This window comes from Micromys minutus (genome assembly GCF_963924665.1).
Source record: "Micromys minutus genome assembly, chromosome: 9".
NCBI lineage: Eukaryota > Metazoa > Chordata > Mammalia > Rodentia > Muridae > Micromys > Micromys minutus.
In genome coordinates this window covers 27,748,312-27,770,085 of record NC_137978.1, presented here as the reverse complement: position 1 = coordinate 27,770,085, position 21,774 = coordinate 27,748,312, and the positions used below count along the sequence as shown (strand labels likewise).

The 21,774-nt window shown below is 41.1% G+C and overlaps 1 protein-coding gene across 1 annotated transcript; it reads right to left on the bottom strand.

Annotated features, from left to right (window-relative positions):
- Positions 1 to 1,979: 1,979 nt before the first annotated feature.
- Positions 1,980 to 20,041, bottom strand: ORC1 (origin recognition complex subunit 1; the record flags this gene model as incomplete). Its single annotated transcript, XM_080920611.1, has 16 exons — positions 1,980 to 2,174; positions 2,881 to 2,968; positions 3,748 to 3,917; positions 5,366 to 5,485; positions 6,022 to 6,171; positions 7,214 to 7,321; positions 7,725 to 7,896; positions 8,359 to 8,460; positions 8,942 to 9,030; positions 10,949 to 11,144; positions 11,633 to 11,737; positions 12,918 to 13,263; positions 14,249 to 14,560; positions 16,356 to 16,538; positions 18,251 to 18,375; positions 19,947 to 20,041. 16 exons carry the CDS (start codon positions 20,039 to 20,041, stop codon positions 1,980 to 1,982), a joined length of 2,556 nt encoding a protein of 851 aa, XP_080776737.1.
- Positions 20,042 to 21,774: the final 1,733 nt, after the last annotated feature.

Below are 21,774 nucleotides of genomic sequence, written 5' to 3'. Positions count from 1 at the left end.
TTTCAAGAAAACTAAGTGTCTTGTGAGCTACATGTGCTGAAGCCTCCACTTTTGTTTTCTATTTTTGTTTCTAAGTGTTCTGTTGTGTTTATGTAAGTATACCACACATGTGCAGAAACCAGATTGGAAGATGGTGGTCAGCTGCCACATGGGTGCTTGGAATTGAACTTAGGTCCTCTGCAAGAGCTGCAAGTGTCTTTAACCACCAAGGCATCTCCTCAGTCTCTGTATGCCCAGCTTTTTATCTAGGTTCTGGGGATCCAGACTTACATCCTTATGCTTACAGAGTAAGCACTGTTAATAACCGAGCTCTACCACCACTCAAGTTATGGGTTGTTTTTGTTGTCAGAGTTTGTTTTGGGAGGTTTTTGTTTTCAATGAGATAGTTTCACTATGTAATCAGTAAATAATCAATTTAAAAACTAGCATCCACATGAGTCAGCATGCAATATTATCACCTAATATTTCCTAATTTCATTTTTCTTTACAGACGAGGAAACTCCCTGTGTCTGTTTGTGCCACACTGCATCCACCGATGGACAGGGTGTAGTTGTTTGGGTGTTGACCCAGGAGCAGTTGTTGTAATTTTAGAAACGTCTGTCAGTGAAGAACTGATTTAGTTTCTAGAACTGATGTCAGGCAGCTCACAACTCCAGCTTCCGGTGACACTCATTGCCTCCACTGACCACTGCATGAATATATACACACATAAATGTTTTAATTGCCAAGAGAAAGAAACATGAAGAGATGGCTCCATGGTTAGGAGCACATACTGCTTTTGCAGAGGATCTAAACTGAATTCCTTGCAGCTCACAACTTCATGTAACTCCAGCTCCAGGAGATCTAACACCATCTCCTGGACTCGGAGGGTGCTGCTCTTTAAAACTCATGATATTTGATGGGGGTTAATACCTTGGCAATGCTTACTGCAAAAGCATGAGAAGCTGAGTTTGGATCTACTTTCTAGAATGTTAATTATAGGAACAACTTTCTGGGAACCTCCACTGACAGACATTTCTAAAATTACAAGACTGTGACCAGGATATGAAGCCTAATTAAACCTTTTGGCTGAAGCCACTTCTGGTCATACAGTGTCTTTGTTGCAGCAATAGAAAGCAAACAGGTGGCCCTCTCTAATCTTTCTGTGTATAACTCACACGCTTTTGGATTTCGGGTGTGTACCACCATATCCAATTCGCTGCAGTATGCGGATGAACAGGATTTCAACTCACCAATGAGTGATATCTGCAGTTCCTAGCATATCTTTACTGAATTTATTCTTAAGCAGCTTCTACTGGTAACTTTGTTTTAAAATCAGTGTTTCCTGCATGATATACATGATTACAGCCATTGCAAAGCAAGGTGTCCGACACCCTGGAACAAGAGTGACAGATGGAGTGCTGGGACCTGAATGCAGGTTCTCTGCAAGTTACCTTTAAAACTTTGTATCTGTCATTTCTGTATTATAGTTTCTTATAGGTGGCCCAGACTAGCATCAGGCCAGCAGTAATCTTCCTGCTTCAGCCTCCCAAATTCTGAGATTACATGATGTTCCCCATTTAGCATTGGGAAAGGAATCCAGTGCTGTCTGCATGCAAGGGGCATTGTCAGTGAGATCTACTCCAAACCACACCAGTTCTTTTCTATAAAATCAACTTTACTTTGTATCATTCAAAATCTAATACATCATAGCACACAGTCAAGTCTTCCTCTAACCCCTGGCCAACCAACAGGTTACTTCCCAGAGGCAACCAGGAAACCTAATTTCATACAAATTCCCCCAGAACTATTTTACAGAGATACAAGTATACTGTATACATATCTTTATATACATAGTATGTTACCATAAACTTCTCAAGCACTTTGAAAAAAGCAAAAATAAATAATGGAAAACAACAAAACGACAACAACAATTTCCATGTTGTTATTTTGCTATAAATCTATGTTCTTTGAGAAAAAGCAGAAGTTTGTCAAGTTCTTCACTCTTCTTTGAGAGCATACAGCACATCACTCTGGCTAACATTGAGTCTCACTCGAAGGAGTAGATCATTCCTGCTGGGCTCCACCAGAAGAATCCGGCAAGAACCCAGACGTGAGCACACAGCCATGGTCTCTGACATGGTTGGGTAAGGCAGTCCCTCCATTCTGCACAGAGCCACATGCTGACTGTATATCTAATGACAAAAGCAAAACAAAAATTAGGAAAAACAATAATCCCGGGCTCTTATCTGATCATCTTTGGCAAAAATTGGGCACCTGGGATATGATGGGCGATGCTCGTCCAAGCACTTACATACATAGTAAGACCCAGTGTCAAAACAGTCATGCCTTGGATACCACATGCACAAATGTGAGTGAGTGGAAATCAAGCTGCTGAACAGGACACAGCCCATCTGAACCTTGCCATTTCATTTATCTATGTGACAATAGGCAGGTCTTTCTTCCAAGAGCTAAGATCACAGGTATAAACCACCACATGCCTACTCAATATTTTAAAGCTTCAGGGTTACAAGATGTACTGCGCCTACCTTATCTGCTGATCGGTATGAAATGATTATATAAGTAAAGGTCACTCCTGGGTTTTGTTGTTGTTTCCTTTGTTTAAAGGACAAGGTCTTATATATTCCAGGCTGGTCTCAAAGTGTGTATGAGCCAAGGATGACTCAATTTATAAACCTCCCACCTCTACCTCAAAGTATAAACCACCATCCCTGGTTTATGTGGTATTGGAGAATTGGACCACAGGGCCAACATTCTAGTTATGAAAGAATAAACTCAACCCATTAACTACCTCCCTATTCTAAGAACCTTAGACCCACACATATCTAGAAGAATCAGAAAAAACAGCATTCAACCAGTTACCTGATGAAACCCAATTACCTGTTGAAACGTTGCTTCCTCAAGTCCTGATCGACGGAATTCTGCAATAATGGCTCTCAGGAAGCTCTGTTCCAGGACAGAAGAGTTTCTTAAAGGAAACCAAGAAATGTGAATTCTAGGGGATGCACGCAACCTTAAGGAGGAAATACTGGATTTCCTGACAAAGTTCCGTTTCCCCAAAGTATCAAGCTGGCATAGAAAATGGAAATGGCAGAAGACAGGAACTACTTCTAGAATCATGCCTACACCTCAAAATGAACAAATGAATGAAAGAATGGATAGAAAAAAATTTACGAATTTTGGGAGTAGAGCATGCCTCAGTAAGAAACATTAACTTCTTGTTCATTTATCCCTTAGAAGAAAAGAATTTGTGTGTGCATGCAGGACAGAAAAGGGTATCAGATTTCCAGAACTGAAGTTACAGGAGCTATGATCTGACGTGTATACTGGGAGCTAAAATTGAATCTTTTATAAAGAGCAGCAAATGCTTTCAACAGCTTCCTACCTAATGTTTTCTTTCATTGTGTAGCCCAGACTTTGCTGGAAGTGTTACTGTGTAACTTGGGCTGGTCTTACACTTGTGGCAGTTCTCCTGCCTTATCCTTCCAAGTGTTGGGATTATGGGCATGAAAAAACAAACCCAGCCTGTTGTGTAGTATTTTTACTCAATAAATGTATCAGTAAGAGTTATAAGCATTCAGCCCTTACTTAGGGATTGTGTTTTTGCCTTCCCACTTGCTCCTAAGGACGTTCTTAAGCTAATTAAATGTAGATAGAATGAGTTAAATTTGAGAAACAAGCCAACTCCCAAAGCCCCCAAGCTGGGACCTCTCATCAGAAGTGCAGGTAGCAGAGCATTTATCTTACTTGATAGCAGTAATATAGGACGAGGAGAACATTTCATCTATAGCTTCCATTAAGTGGGTCACAGTCACCAGGCTCACAGAGTCACCATGCAGATGGGAAAGCTCGCAGATCTCTGTGGCACGCCTGCAGATGTCCAGGCAGCGTCGGGCATCTCCAGAGAGGGCTGCTACCTACAAGGAACATGTTACTTCTATCGTCTTACTGTCCACTTGCCATCTCAGGTAAATAACCACTGGCTCTTGTTGGGGTGGTCATTGTGGACTGTGTAAAGATTGCCTTTATGCTACTCAAATGCTAATTTCTGTGCCAACAGTATTGAATGCAGACAGACTTTAGTATTGTTATTCATATGGCTACACCGTATTTTGTAAACACTCCTTCTCTTATCTTCTGGTTGGTTGAATAAAAAGCTGATGGTCTATACCAAAAGAAAAAAGGTCGGACTTCAGCCAGATGCATAAGCAGACCAGAACTGGAGAGTTAACTAGCAGAACACAGATTAATATATATAGGCTAATGTAAGTTATAAAAACTAGTTGGGAACAAGCTAAGTCCAAAGCTATATAATAGATTCCGAGCTGGGGTGGGCATAGAAAATCCTAAACGTTATAGATAGGCTCTGGGCATAAAAAAGATAAGGTGGTGTTAGCTCAGAATGGGCTTCTGTCCTTAAGGACAGCCTGGGATCCTATCATGTCTAGAATACAATTACTCCATCCCACGCTGCTATCCCAGGATTTTATAGATAACACCAGTGGAAAGGGTAGAAATCCCATTTTATTATTCAGGAAATAATCAAAGAACACATTCACTCTAGGTTGGGTCTGACTTCCTGGATCTCATATCTAGGGATATGGCCATAGGCAGCAGTGTACAATGAAAAGACAGGGTTATGCATAGAATAAATCTATTATAAGAATAGAGGATAGATGATTTGCCAGTTTATCTGAACAAGACTTCAAAAGTAAGATGTACATCAAAAGATGTACAGATAAGGAATTCTTTGTTGGCAAACTCATTGTCATCAGCTAAGTATAGGGAAAAACCTGCTATTATAAACTGGCTTGCTTAAACTTTGCTACTCAATTATGTGGTAAAACTCTGTTGTTTAAGGTAGAAGTCTGTCATTGGCTGAATAGCCGTCTGAGTCTCAGCTCATAATGGAGGAATTCCTCATTAGCAGAGTTTCTCCTTCTCTGACCTCAGAGGAATTCTATTTATTTATTATATACAAGTATACTATAACTGTCTTCAGACACACAGAAGAGGGAATCAGATCCCATTACAGATGGTTGTGAGCCACCATGTGGTTGCTGGGATTTGAACTCAGGACCTCTGGAGGAGCAGTTAGTGCTCTTAACCACTGAGCCATCTCTCTAGCACAGAAAGAGGGTTTTTAATCAAGGATCTGTTTGTCTATGTCCCCCAAATCCTGAAATTGCCAGACATGGGATTGAAGGCAAGTGCCACCACTCCCATCCTTTGGCATTTATTTTATAGAACTTCCTAAAGTTTTCTTCATTTGAAGCAACAGCACAGGACACACACAATGGGTGCTCAGGAGGGACTTGCTGAATGGCTTGAAAATACAGCAAACAGCTTCCAGAAGATGACATACCTTTCTGGCTACCAACTGGATGGCATCATCCTCAAAGGCATTTAAATGCTTCAGTCGGGACACTAAGATCTGTTTCAGCTGGCTGTGAGAATAGGGCTGGAAAGACATCCTGGTGAGGCCCTAAAGAGTTAAGATGGCAGATTTGAGGGGGAAAAATCACTTGCATTTTCAAGTTCCACATAACAGTCTATTCATTTCTTCCCATTTCTCCTTTCAACAAGTTGCTGCCTAGTTGACTTGGGTACCCTGCAGAACAGTAAATACTATTCTGCTTTATATCATAAACTTTTATTTTCTTAGAATCTTTCAAGGAGACAAAGATGCTCTAAGGAAATGCATAGCCCCCACCTTCCCTTACCATGTACTTCACAGTTTGATGTTCTTCCTGACAAACCGTAAGCCCATGAAGGCAGAGATAGACTGTCTGGCTCTATGCTTTATTCTAAGTACCCTAAGACATGGCAGATGGTATATACTTAGATATTTTTAAAAAGTAATTAAAACTTCTATTACTTGTGGGACCAGAAAGCCAAGGCATGGTACTTATAGAAAAGGACAATCAGTGTCTTTTATTCCAGTATAAAAGTTATAATTATAGCAGAAATCTTATTTCCTGGTCCTTTATATTTTCACTTTTCAGAACACCCTGGACTCACCAGTCGGCTAGCCACACGGTTCATCATGATCCTCTCTGGAAGGTCCATGGTGTTAGCAATGGCCAACACTACCAACTGGGTGCCTTTTTGAGTAGGCCAATCAAAGAGGTTGTACATTATATCTTGTTTGTGAGTCCAAAGAAGGTCAAGCTGCCAAAGACGACAATATACATACAATGTCACTCAGAGACTGAGCCAGGGCACATAAGTGATAGCCTCCTCTACTGAGTTCAAGCATGTTGCCATCCACATCAGACTTTCTAACCAGGACAGGCTTCAGTGGATATAAAAGGAGCCAGCACTCTTGCCTGTCCACTATCTGCTCCCGGGAGAGTGAAATCTGTGCAGCAGTCAGTCCCTCCTCTTGTACTCCCAGTGCACTTCACAGTGGGGAAAGTGGATAGTGCCACAGAACTGGGTACGGTTGAACAGGCTCAGAATCTCAGAATTGAGATCTGCAGGAGTGGAGGCAGCTCCCTGCCCAGCAGGTTCTGGAGCAGGTAACCATGACACCATTGAGAGGACCATAGAGATTGTCACATAGCACTCCTTCCCGAAAAAGGTATTTAATGCCTGGTTCACCCTGAGTAAGGTGTATGCATCACATACACCATCAAATAAAACATTTGGACAAGCAAAGACCACTTCTTCATCAAGGATTGCCACAGCAGAGACCTTTGTTTTAACATTCACTCGGAACCAAACTGGGTTCCACTGCGGCCCTGGGCTCAGCCTTCTCATTCCTGCACTTCACAGACACACTGAAGTGTCTTGAAATCCCAGTGGTACTCCAGCAGTACCTGGGGACATAGGAATCCAGGAACCACTGCAATCTCACAGACTCTGTTTGCCATAAAAGAAAACATGGAGGCTGGAGAGATGGCTCAGCACTTAAGAGCACTGACTGCTCTTCCAGAGAGTTCAATTCCCAGAGAGTTCAATTCCCAGCAACCACATGGTGGCTCACAACCATCTGTAATGGGATCGGATATCCTCTTCTGGTGTGTCTGAAGACAGCGACAGTGTACTCATATATATAAAATAAATACAGAAGTTAGGAAGGAAGAAAGAAGGAAGGTAGGAAGGAAGAAAACATGAACTGAGGACCGCCCACTATGGACTGTGTCCTGCCTCCCCTGAGCTGCTTGCCAGCTCCCCAGCACCGAGGTAGCCATGTACCCCAGGACCTCACCTCATCCACAAGCAGCACGGTGGTTTCCTTCCGGGACCCTTGGTGGCAGAATTGCTTCGCCAGCAGTTCTGCTGCATGATTAGCTGTTGCCTTCTGGCCTGTCAGTTTCTGCACAGGGGAAAAGTACTGTTGTAGTAAATAGTAGTGACTCCATTCCCCTGATCTTGAAGTGGAGTCTGTAGAAGAAAGAAGCTACTCATTTCCTGTTCTCTGCCTCTTACTCTAGTCCCTTCACCTAGAGTGGTATCTCCTCCAAGGTAACAGCAAATAAAAGAACAAGGTTTACACCCAATCCCAAGACATCTGTGAGCTGGGGGCTCCATCCATGTTGCCATGTAATCAATGAATATCTAACATCCCAGACCAAGATCTTTGAGTCTGAAAATTCTGCCTGCCTCATCCTTGCCACCTCTGGATATATTTGTGAAGTACACATAAAACTAGGTAATCCTTTCCTTTTCTGTGTGTTTCTAAGGAATGTTTCCCCAAAACCCCAAGCAACTTAGCCTACCTGTAAAATCTGCACATAGACTTGGTGGGGTTCTGTCAGCTTCATCCCATTAACCTCAACGTATTGAAAGGAAGGAACATCATTTGTTTGTGCTGCCTGCTGCAAACAGCGTATGACCTCATGCACAGTGGCTGTCTTCCCTGTCCCAGGGACCCCAGAAATGTACATACACCTAGAGCAAGAAAACGATATACACAGGTTAGGTCCAGCCCATCCACATATTAAGAAAGAGCAAGACCCCTGAGATGAAAGTAAGAACAGTGGAAACTACTACAGGAGACTGGTCAGTTAGGCCTGTCAGGACATGCAGTCCACAGTCAAGGCCACACGTGCATTTACCACCAAAGGTCATCCCCCTTTAAAATTGAGACAAAAATCCCACATAGCTCAAGCAAACCTCAGACTCACTATGTAGCCAAGGATGACTTTAAACTCCTGATCCTCCTGCCTCTACTTCACCACCACGTACAGTTTGTGTAGTGCTAGGGATCAAACCCAGTACCTTGCATTTTATCAACTGAGCTGCAGCCTCAGGGGCCTCACTAGTTCCGAAAGGCAGAATTTTACTCTCCTAGCCTTAGCAATGGTGAGCAGAGCCCTTACTAAACCCACCTCTCTACTCGGCATCACTCACCCTCCAGTCCCATCAAGAAGTTTACTTTCCACAAAGTTGTAGATGTCTTGGAATTCCTGCTCTCGACAGGGAAGAGAATCAGGCACAGCAGAAACATGCAGCCTACAGTTGGTGGTAAATGGAAGAAAAAAAAAGGCTTTACAAGTTTTAAACCATCTACCAAAAGAGTGGAGAAGTCCCTGTTGTTCCTATGAAAGCTGTATGAATAAAAGGAAATTCCTCACTTCTTACCTCTCTCCATGCTGCCTCACCCAACTTCCCCTTTCTACAACAGAACCACTGTAGACTCAAACCTACTACTTTCCCAAAATCTTCATCTGACAGGATCTAGGTTCCTGCATTTTAAAAGAATTCCTACTTAAGGCCTTGAAAGAGGCTCCACCCATAGAAACACCTCCCATCCCAGAGAAGATGGCAGCAGCACTGGAGGTTTCCTTCCATTTGTACTAGTCAGCCAGAGGCTGTTCAAAGGTTTTTAAGTGCTTGTCATACTGTCTTTAATAGTACTGGCTCAACCAACCTCCAATGTATGTGAAGGAGCCCCATCACTCCTATCTACTCAAGGACCACTGAGCAACAATACCTCAGCCGGGCCTCTTCAAGCACACCAGCTGGCTCCCGGACAGCCAAGTTTCTGTCTCGGATCTGAGGAGTAGCGTGTTGAGGTTTAGGCTGTATTTAAAGAGAATAGTAATTGTAATAAAACAAAACTATCCAGAACAAAAGTTAAATTGGTAAAAGACAAAAGGTAGTCTTACCTCCTATGTGCATAAACTAAAAATTATTCATTCTTATCCCTGTCCTTTCACATCAAACACGCTCACAGTCCAAGCACAATCTTTGCTCTAATATTTATATAGAATTGGGATTAAATTGTTTTGTAAAATAAAGTTGTTTAATAAAAAAAAAGAATTGGGATTAAAATAGTTAACTTGAGAAAATAAAGAGTTTTCAGTTAGGAATGGTGGTGCACACAAATCTCAGGACCCAGGGCAAAGCTATACAATTAGTCTCAAAAACAAACAAAATCCCCAGGGCTTCACATATATTATGTAAGTAATTGTTCTGTCACTGAGTTCTATTCCTGGTCTTCCTCTAAATATTTCAAAGCAAATAACTAAATAAACAAATAAGAAAAAATTTTAAAACTAGGTACCTCAAGCTATTCTGCTTAAAAAAAAAAAAAAAAAAAAAAAAAAAAAAAAAAAAAAAAAACAAGAAGAGAACCAAACACCAAGAAACAAAAAGAGGTTGTATGTGATTCCTGAAATATTGTTCTTTATTTGAATATATGGTTAAGCTATGATTCAGGAATGCCTCAATCCATAACCTAGTTCTTTGCAAAGAAAATAAAAACAATTAAACAAAAAGCTTCACCAGACTTTCCTACTACAAATCCCTGTCAGTGCGCTCACTCATAGGCCCATTCTTCCTTTAAAAACCAAACAACTTTATTGCATGTGCAGGGGCATTTTATATGCATGTATGTATGTGTACCATGTGCATTTTTGGTGTCCAAAGACATCAGAAAGAACACTTAATTTGCCAACAATGGAATTCCAGTTGTGACTCGACATAGTCCTTTGAACACTGATCCATTTCCCCAGCTCCACAGGCTCTTTCTTTCTTGAGGGTTACTGAGGAACAAAGCAGTGCTCATTTCTCCTCCAGGGAGCAGAGTAATAGTTCTGTCTTCTCTTTTCCCCAACCACAATGTGTGCAGACTGTTTAAAAGGTCATTTATCTATTGGTAGAAAACACTATTGGATACGAAAGTACCAGCAGTCTAGAAGATCTTGTAACTATGCTCAGAGAGCTACAAAGGCCTTCCTTTTTTCAGGTGAGACCCCAGGTATGTGAACAAGCAGAACAGAGAACCTTTTGCATCCAAACTGCAATAAATGTGACCTCTAGTTCAAATGGGATCTACTCAACTCCCTTCCCTAGAGCCTTTCCTCAGATTTCAACCTCAGCTCCATCTTGCTCTGGAAAAATGGAAAATGTGTCTAAACAATCATTTAATTGTACGCTAGAGTTCTGCTGTGTTTTACCCTGTTTCCTCAAGCCCACCTCTGTACGAGAAGACTCCAACATCTTTACTGCTGTTACAGTTCTACAAAAACTTCCTTCCATTTTGCTACTGCAGTCATTACCACACTGAAGCAGCACTCCTGGTTTCTCAGCTGCATCAAGTGCAGCCTGGGCTTCAAGCCCCTCTCCAAGCTGAGGGAATGCAAACACCAGGATATGTCAGTGTCTGTATTTCCCTCAGGAGGCTGGGCTCTTGGCTATTTGACTCTGGCCATTAAGAACTTGAACTTTGAGCTAGCCACACGCAGTAGTAGCTTGAAATTTGGAACCAGCCTAGACTACATAACAACACACTGTCTAAAATAACAAGGGTAAAAACAGTCATCTTTAAGTAGATTAATTTTCAGTCCTCAAGTTCATGTAGGCCCGTTCCTCTTAGGGACAGACTATTTTTTTAACTACGCTAAGAATCCAACTGTTACTGTTTGGTGTTGGCATTACCATTCTTTACCATACAAGAGGAGCATGTCACTGGGAAAGAAACTCAAAAGAACCTTACAGTTTTCTTTGGTGATGTGGAAGGGGTCTTCAAGGATGTCTTATAGGCCTTTCTCTGTGTCCTGGACTGCCCCAGGGGATTTCTTGTTGAAACAGAGGTAATAAACTCATCTTCTTCCTCACTACTGGAGTCTGACACTTCCGCTGAGGATATGAACTCTTCCTCTTCTTGGTCATTTTTATCACCATCTAGAAGCCTGAGTGATGAAGACTAATTATTTTCTATTATTTAGTGTGCAGGCCTATATAACTGTACAAAGTGTGCTTTAGAGGCATTACAGTCTACCACACCACCAGGCAATATGGTATTTGTTTAATTTCTGCTATAGGCATTACATAGTCCACCAAATCCCTCAACAAAATGTATTCCCTATTTTATACATGAGAAAATAAGTATTACAAATGTTAATCTACCCAAATTCAAACAGGTCTATCAAAATTATAATTAATGCTTTTAGGCATTCCACATTCCCAGACTTGCTGGAAACACCAGGCATGAGCCAAGGAACCACAATGCCAGGCTAACATTTTCTTGTCCCTTTCAAACTATGGCACTTGTAAAAAATGCTAGGTGAAAAAGACAGTCTAAGTGTACCGGCCATTCAAATAGAAGGGACACTAAGGGACAAGAAGCTATCACAGAAGGGGAACAAGGTTAGCTTCGTTTTTTAATGGGCAGTCTTACCAAAGCTGCTGCCTAATCCGTTTCATAGTCAAGAGAGAACTCCTTCTACGGACATGATGAGAAGTGTGAATGGGTTTTTTGTGTGTTTCTTGTTCTCTTAACTCCCTGCAAGGTTATAACATCAGGGTTATTTATAGAAAGGCATTTGGGACACCAAGAATCCATAATATGTACTGGAGATGGTCAGGTCTCAGCAGTCTCTATTCTTGGCATACCAACCTTGGCAAGAGTTCATCAAACTTTGCTAAAAAAGATTATCAAAGAGATCCAAAAATTTTAACACATCATTTAAATCAGACTCATCACACTACTATTATAGATCAAAATGGACTAACCCCCAACAGACTTTGTCCCTTTTCTATTTGTCATGTTTACAAAGTCTCAAAATTAGCAGAAATATACTAGGTATAAAACATGTAGTGAGCAACTCATTATAATTAAGGTGCTAGAAATGTCTACTTAAGAAACTTTAAAAATCAGGCTATTTGTAGTCTGTCAAATTTTTATTATACAACATTATCTGAAGCAGAAACTTCTGGTCTCTTTAACAATTCAACTGTGACATGTGATGTTTTTCTGGAAGCCGTCTTGCATTGCTATGCCTTGCAAAGTCTTCCCTTCGTAGAGAGAAACTCGTCCAGCTGATTCTGGCCACTTCCACCAACTCATGCCGCCGCCGCCGATATAGTATTTGGTGTTTGCTATTGAACTGGACTGCTGGTGTCCTGACAACAAGGAGTGGAACTGCCCCAAGGAAGTACTTCCAAACAGGTCCACAACAGCCTTTCCTGTTAAACTTCTTTCCCCCTATCTCTGGTCATTGGGTTAGGAGGAAGGGGTTGGATCCTAAATAAAGCAGGTTTTGAAAAAAAATCCAAGCTTACAATTATCTACTCAGTGTCGAACTATAGAGCTTGTCCTAGATTCATTATCTTTTTTAAAAACTATATTTAAGAGTAGATTCCAAGTTAAAAAAAAACAAAAATCAGAAACCAACCTGATTTAAAACAAAATGATCATTAAATTGTGGCAAAGAGCCACAGGAAACAAATGAAATCCAGGACTTTGAAGAAGTATAGTTTCAGAAACAAATATCAGTGTTTTCAAATGACATCTGAAGAGAAGAACATTTATTTTTGGAAATAAAGTCACTATGTAGCTCAGGCTAACTTTGAACTCATACTAACTCATGTCTGATTGGATGAGACTAGGGTATTTCCTTCTACAGTACTCATTTCTCGCCACATAAAGTGTCTCCATCACAGGGGGCAATGCTCCTCCTTACCTCCCAATGTATGTTGGTGTCAGATTTTCACAATGCACCACTGAAGATCTCAACTTGCTCCTGACAGGGCAAAGTGTGCTCTCCACCTTAAACTCTGTGGTGATCGTAGGTAGGCCCAAGGTTCTCAGCGTCATGCTACCTTTGGCACAAAAGGGTTGAGCCTGTCCATTTTTTCCCAGAGTTTCTAAAGCTGGAGAGGTCTTGATTTCACCAGGCTGAGACTTTTTAGATGGCGAGGTAGTCTCAGAGAAGGCTGTTCTTCGCTTAGATGTTTTTTGAGAATCCAAGGAGTCACACAAGACATTCTGTGACAGCCTCATGTTAGGCTTCCTGGTAAAGCCTAAGCCTAGAGAGACAGACGTTATACCTATCAATACATATCCACAATCTCATAATGTAACTGAAGTAGCAGAACAGAAGTTATTCATATTTGGAATTAACCCAGTGTCCTCCTGTAGGCCAAATGGCCTCTTTGCTTCTAAATAATTTTTCTATTTATAAATGCACATGACTTTTACTGTAAAATTGAATCCAGGACCTTGCTAAACATGTACGCCTCCACTGAGCTCCATCTGCAGGATCTAGAATTTGACTTCTAGGTTAGCTTTTACAGATAAATAAATATTCAGTAATTAAGCTTTCCCAAGTCAACACTGTACAGTACCTACCCCCAATGCAACAGTATTTTAAAGAAATTTTATAGTACATTATTGATTCAACCCTGATACTTTCCACAGGACATGACCTAACTGAGGGGATGGCAGGCAGAAATGTCAAGTCTTAAAGCAAACAGAAGCACACACCTTTTGATCTCAGCACTCAGCAGAGGCACTCAGGACTCTGAGGATCTGAGTCTGAGGCCAGTCTGGTTTATAGACTGAGTTCAGAAAAGCCAGGGCTACACAGAGAAACTGTCTTAAAAAACAAAAAGCACAGGAGCCAATTTGAGTCATATATATGGTGTGAGACAGATACACACAGAGCCTGCAAAGTCATCTAGTGTTAGTGTGAATCATTAATTAGGGTGGCTCTCTTCATAAGCACCAGACACTAGAAACATCTGGATGTCTTCAATTAAAAACAAATAAGGTGCAGTTATTGATACAATGGAATATGGCCTAACAAGGAAATCAGCACTAGGGTGTAACAGGGGTGACTCCCAAATGAATGAGACTAAGAGAAGAGAACCAGACAGAAGGCCAGACTGTGACCCAACAATGACTTGCCAGAAAAAGCCAATTATAGAGGCAGCAATCCCATCTCCAGGCAGCTGGCTTATTGTAAAGGGGCATAAACACACTGAGGTAAAACTATTTTACAACCACACTTACCATCAAGTTCCAGCGACTTCTTTGCACTGGGGGTGACAGTGTGAGCAGGAGCCTGGTGAGGTTTGGAAGTGGAATGACTAGATTCAATCCTTTTGACCTCTTGCTCTGCTGTGTTCCAGGAAGGGCCTTTTACACGCTTAATCTTGGTTTCTAAAGGTTTTTGGCACTCAGGGGTATCTTCTAGTCTCCTCAATGCTGCAAGTACTTCTGATGGAAGTGGGGCAAAGTTCTTTTTATTCCAGGATAGCTTCACAAACAGTGTCTCCTCACTTTTCTGAGTCACAGGGATCACATCTTCTGGGGATAATGCCACTACCTGAATTTTGGATGTGAGATAACAAGAAAATGTGGAGACTACACAGCCAAGAAAAACTATCAAGGCTACAGTGAAACCTATTAAAGCTCACATCTTTATATGAAATGCCACCTTTTATATCTAAAGAGACACTGTGCAGCACACTAATTGAGAAACTGAGCATTTAAAAAGCCACAAATAGTTCAAAGATTTTGATGAAATGTAAATTATTCCTATTTTGTTTTTGAGACAGTGTCTTTCTCTGTAGCCCTGGCCTGCTTCACACTCAGATCTGCCAGCCCCTGCTTCCAGTGCACCACCAAGCCCAGCAAATGATTCTTTTTCCTTTCATAGGCTTTACTATTTTTTTTTAACAGGGTCTCCTATAACTTCTGATCCTCCTAACACCACTTCTTGAGCATTGGAATCCCACGTGTGTACCACCACAGCTGAGTTACGTAGTACTGGTGACTGAACCCAGGGCTTCATACAAGCTAGGCAGTGGTCTATTAACTGGACTATATCCTCACCCTGCCTGCTTTCTCGTCTTGATTCTAGCTATTGTCTCAGTCTAAGTACATATTAGCCCATTCCTTGATTGCCCCCGTTCCCCAATCTATTCACCTAGGCCAAACTCCCCAAAATAGCCCCGCACAGCTCCAAGATCAGATGACTTAAACTGGTTCTCTTTTCTTCCTCGCCTCTCCCCTTTACTCCCATTCTCTTTGGGTTTGAGACCTCTGGCTATCCTGGAACTCATTCTGTAGACCAGGCTTGCTTAGAACTCTGAGATCTACCTGCCTTTGCCTCCCAAGTGCTGAGATTAAAGGCTTAAGCTACCTCCCCCTGCCTCTTAAACTGTTTTTCATTGCCTTCTAACTCCACCTCACTTGGTGCTTGGTGTTCCCTAAATGGCCTGCGCACTAGCAGAGGCTAACTTTAATGACAGCTGCTCTAACTCCCAACAGTGCTTATTCCTTAAGCACTCATTCTCCTCTGCCCTTCTGTTGTAGCTACTTTCTGTTACTATGATAAAACACTGACTGAAACTAGCTAGAGGAGGGAAAGGTTTATTTCACCTTAAAGCTTGCAGTCGTGGTAACAGCCCATAGCTGAGGGAACTGGAAACAGGAACTGAAGCAGAGGTCAAAGAATGAATGCTGTTTACTGACCTTGCTTTCTTTTATGACTCAAAAGGGCTGGACCCTTCACATCATTCATCAATAAAATGCCTAGAGACTTGCTTACAGACCAATTTATTGGAGGTATTCCAAACATTCTTCATTATATCAAGTTGACAAAAGCTAAACAGCACACCTTCTAAATCTATATGCTTCAATGTCTGCATCTACCTTTCTTGCCTTCACTCATTCAACTGTGAGATAAATTTCTATAGCAGGTCAGAACAGTCTCTGTTGGCAATCGATAAACCAATTCCCCACCCAAACTTCACAGGAGTATAATCCTAGACCCAACAGCTCAGCTCCTGAATCAAAAAATCCTGTAACACAGGATTGCCTTTAGCAACCAGTACTCTCTGTACTGAGTAATTAAAGGTGAAGTCCTCATTATATACTCTGCCTTACAATGTCCTGTGCTCATATCATTTTCACTAAGGAGCATTTTCTAACTCCTGATCTTCTTTCCAGTCATAATCTCAATATTGCTTCCTCTAGAAAGCCCAGAGCATATGCTCTGTGCTGTCAGTATCTGTGTGTTGGGGCAAGCAGCCAAACAGAGAGGATTAGAACAAAATTCAAATTAAAACTATGCAGTATGGGCTCTAAAGATAGAACCTAGAATTTAAGGCACAAACCTGAACAGGGCCAATGATGGTCTCCACATAAATGTTGTTATCACAGTCAGAACAGTCATACCAGAATATCTCCTGTGGAGGAGGCCTCCGGCCTAACAAATGCCTTTGAGAAATAGGAATCTCAGAGAATCGGACAAACCATTGTACCCGTGCACACTTCTTGGGAGAAACTTCAGATCCTAGGGTTGGGTGAAAAGGGAAGATTAAATAGCAAGGCAAACAGTACGGATAGTACCTAAGTACCAAACACTACACAACAGATATACTTATTCCCTCTAAACTCTACAAAGCATATACTATACCTATTTATTCCCTTACAGGGTAAGAAATCAAGTTTCAAGGACCTAATATTATTTGTCAATTATCTAAGGACCAATCAGCAGCAAAATGACTCCATAAGTACTTTATGTTACTCCACTTTTTTTGTGTGTGGCTTTTTGAGGCAGGGTTATGTAGCCCAGGCTTTGTACATCAGGCTGGCCTCAAACTCACAGAGATCCACCTGCCTCCCCCTTCTGAGTGCTGGGATTAAAGGCGTGTGCCACAGGCCTGGCACTGCCCCATGTTTTATAAAAGATCTTATTTTTATCTTATATGTATGAGTGTTTTGTCTGGATATATGTATGGGTATCACTTGTATTCCGTATCCATGGAGGCTAGAAAGGGCCATCAACTCCTCTGGAACTGGAGTTACAAGCAGACAGTACTAGAAACCTGGGTCCCCTGAAAGTATAGTTAAATGTTTTCAGGTACTGAGCCATCTTTCCAGCCAAAGTACTCTGCTTCTTTATAGTGTCTATCAGTACACAAAGGAATTTCCAAAGGGATGAAAAACAAGTTACTATAAAATTAATGGGAAAAAAAAACTTTTACAAGTTAGTGATTACTAAGAAGGCCACCAGTTAGGTATGGTGGTTCATAACCCCAGCACTTTGTAATCAAGTAAAGGGACATCACAACTTAATGATAGAGTTCAGTTTGGGGTACATGAGACGTAATCTCAAAAACTAAACCGAAACAAGAAATACTGGGATACTAAGAAGAGTCAATAAGTAGGGTACTTTGGAACCAACCCTGGCAACCTAGGTTTTAATTCCTGGAACCCACGCGATGGAATGAGAGAACCAACTCCCACAAGCATTCTCTGATTTCTCATAGTCCTCTGTCCTCAATTCTATAGATACTAAGATATCTATAGAGATAACTAAGTCATTAACTGAAATTATATGCAAGAACTCTTAAATCTTATAGCAAGCTCACACTCCTGCTGATGTGCTCTCTCTCTCGTAGACAATAGCTTGATGAAGTTTCTCTCCAGGCTTGTCAAACATTCTTCCCTCCCATCTATGTTTTCCTCATCCCATTTAGGCATATAAGCCTCCACAGGATTCCAGCAAATACATCCTTAGGGAGAGATGGCTTTATATAGTTTCAAATTGCTCCCTTGCTTCTTTTTCTGTTGTTACTTTTTGAGGTTTCTCTATGCAGCCCTCTTATATTTATTTATTTAATGTATGTGAGTACACTGTCACTGTCTTCAGACAGAACAGAAGAGAAGAGGGCATCAGACCTCATTACAGATGAGCCACGTTGTGGTTGCCAGGAATTGAACTCAGGACCTCTGGAAGAGCAGTCAGTGCTCCTAACCACTGAGCCATCTCTCCAGCCCAAAATGCTAAATTCTTGAGCCATCTAATTCCATTTTACCCCACACCGTGCTGCCAAGTGCATAAATTCTAGATGAAGAAAAGAACAGCTAATACTTACGCAATCCTCAGAAAGTCCATGGTGTTCTGCAAGCACCTAGCTCAGTGGCCTCCCCTCATGCATACTTTGCAATCATGACCCATATGATAAGGCTCCCATTTCATAAGATAAGGCCCAAACTCACCATTTTGAAATAATTCAATCAGTCTAGCAACATAGGGCTTTTTATTATCTTCCCCTTGAATCAACACAAACTGTCCAACCTTGATGTGAATCTCAGAACAATCATTGATTTTCATACAAATTTCTCTAGAAAGTAACAAAGAAAAATGATAAACATGGGAAAACATTTTTAGAATTTGATACTAAAAACATTTTTTTTTAGAGGACATCCCTGTCCAGCTCTTTGAAACTGAATTTTTATTTCATGTGATAAGTGCTTGTTTGAATGTTTGCCCAAGCATGGTAGTGCCCATGCACTGGATCTTACAAAAGGTGATCATGATATCTGTGGGGGAAACCAAACCTGAATCCTCTGAAAGACCAGCCAGTGTTCAAAACCACTGAGCCATTTCTCAAATTCAAAGATGTTTTTAAACTAGAAATTCCTCTACATGGTTTCTCTAATCTTTCCATCTATCTTACTGGGGAAAACAATACAATTGGTGAAAATACACAAAATGGCTTCAATAAACTATTTTCAGCATAAATGATTAACTTAGATGCCTACGATTTTTAACTACCTCAGTTATTGTCAAAGAACAAGAAAGGCTTCCTTCAAGGGGCTAGAAAAGTGCCTAATAATACCAAAACTGCTAAGGAGTGAGGAGCTGGGCCAGCGAGCAAGCACAGAGACTAGAGTTCAGTTTCTCAGCACTCAGATAAAAAGCCAGGTTAAGGGTGGCAGCCACCGAGAGTCCAGCATTTGGGAAGCAGATCAAGGACACCCCCCCCCACACACACACACAAGTGGCTAGCTACATTAGTTGGAATTGGTGAGCTCTGGCTTCAAGCAAAAAGAAACCTGCAGATAAAGTATAGGGTCTCCATAAGGATCAGGCATCTTCATGGAAGAGGGGACAGACAAGATTCTAAGAGCCAGGGGTGGTTGACAATAACATCAAGAGAAATGTTTTCCAGATACAATTAGGCAGGGACACATATAAACTCAAGACAATTATGACAGCATGCTTAGGATTTTCACAAGCTCCAGCCAGACAAAAGTCCTAGCACAGAGGGAAGGAGGGCACAAAATCCCATCAGGAGCTAAGTAGCTACTGGCATTTGATAGCCAGGAAAAGGAGAGTTGGTTTTCTTTAATAAACTGATCCCTATAGGGCAGGCCTACTCCCAAGACTAGCCACACAACACAAACTTAAGTCATCTGGTAAAGGGGAAAAAAGAAATCTCAAAGTTGTATAGAAAGGGATGAGATGGAAACTGGTGGGAGTGGTCAATGAAGGTCAATGAAGGATCAGAAAACACTCAAGGAAATTCTCAAAAGGTTAAAATATTGCAATAAACAAGCAGAGGCCAATCAAGGAAGCACTCAGTTTTCATCAGCTTCAGGCCTCCATCGAGCACACAGACCTCATACGCATACACCACAGGCACCCACACAAGCACAAAGTTGGGAAGGACACAGTACCAACATCTCTTTTTATCTTTTAAGTTTCAAATTCACCCTAAGTAGATGACATTATGGTATACATCAAATTTTACTAACAAGCCACAACAGATGTTTTTGCATCACAAAAATTCATATCTATTGTCCCTCAAACCTTAATTCACAGTGAATAGAACAACTGAAATACAAACTAGTATCAGTTCAGTTTGAGAAGCTTCATTTTGCAGTCCAACCAAAGAGCTTCACTACTTACTTGTACATTTGGTGGAACTGTTTTCGATTCGGCAATGGCCTGCCAACCCATGAGAAAGTTTGTCTGGTCTTCTGCCTTGTGAGATAGGATGGCATGGTTCTGATGGGCTGTAAGATATATGTAAGATATATGTAAGTCCCTGCCTTAACTGAGTTCAGCATTTTTTTTCCTCAATACTTCTGCCCCACCCCCACACATTTAAACCAACATTAAAAAAAAAAACTTTTTGTTTTTCAAAACAGTGTCTCTTTACACAGCCCCGGTGGTCCTGGAACTCACTATGTAGACCAGGCTGGTCTACAACTCATTAAAAGATCCCCATGCTTCTCCCTCCCAAGTGTTGCCACCACGCCTAGCGCAATAATACTGAAAAAGTCAATTTTGCTGAAAATAAAATATAAGCAACTTAGTATATTTTATATAGAGGCTCAATATGTAGGTAAATAAATTATAAATGCCTACAAGGCCTACTACTAGGCAGGTGGTGGTGATGCACACCTTTAATCCCAGCACTTGGGAGGGGGAGGCAGGTGGATTTCTGTGAATTTGAGGCCAGCCTGCTCTACAGTGTTCCAGGATAGCCAGGGCTACACAGAGAAACCACATCTTGAAAAACAAAGCAGAGAGAGAAAAAGTACTTACCACAAACAAAGCACAACTGTGAACAAATGTCCAAGTGACATGTCATCAGATAGCGTAAGATATAATATAGTAAAGAACCTAAAGAAATGACTAGATGTTAAGAGTCCGGTCTTGTGAGTCAGGGAGAAAGATCTTTGTAAGGATTTACAAGCTGAATTGAGTAATCAGCAGACACTGATAACATGGACTCCAATTAGGGGTTACCAGGGATAGTAGTATAAATGTACAAAAGCAACATCTGAGTGAGTGGTGATGAATTTCATCAAATATGTCATTCCACTTACATCAGGGATAGTATTGGCAATGTTTCGTACACACTGTAAAATCTGTATTATTCATATTATTTCAAGTGCTGATTTCTCTATCTCATTATCTGGTTTCAGTCTAGACAGCTTTGTTATGTCTATTCTTAGAAGCTCCTGTCTCACGTTTGTATAAATATTGCTTCTCATTCATTCTCTACTTTTCCAATAAAAGTCAATGAGCCAACACAGCTTTAGAGAGGATAAAGTGGAATTTCCAATTCTAGAGGATTAGAGAAAGAGACAGGAAGGAAGGAAGGAAAGAAGGAAGGAAGAAAGGAAAAAAGGAAGAAGCAACCCACAAGGAGAGGCCAAGGACACAACAGAAGAGAATTGGAACAAAAAGTACCAAAAATGCAAGTAATAAGGGAATACTGTCTGGGAGGAAGCCTAGCTAGCTGGGAGGTTCAGAATGAAGGAATTACTGCTCAGTATTTGGCTCAAGACAATTTTAATAAGTCTTAATAGTCTTTCAGTTTGGATAGTTGGGAAACTAGTTGGTTAAAGAATTACTACACTCATACCAATTTCATGAATCTATATTAACGTAATAATCATTTTAAAGAATAAAGACCTAGCTCAGTTAGTAAATGTCATATAAGCATGAGGACCTAAGTTTATTTCTCAGAATGTACATGAAAACATTAGGCATGGTGGGATGCTCCTGTTATTCAACTTCACGGGAAACAAAGACAGGCGAGTCCCTGAGACTTGCTGACAAGCCGGGCTAACCTACTTGGCAAGTTCCAGGCAAATAAAAGACATTAACTTTAAAAACAAACAAAAACTAGGTAACAGCTCCTGAGGAATGGACCTCACATGCACATAGAAATATATCCACTTGCTTTGGCAGAATATTTTTCTTTGCATTTGATAGACCCAGA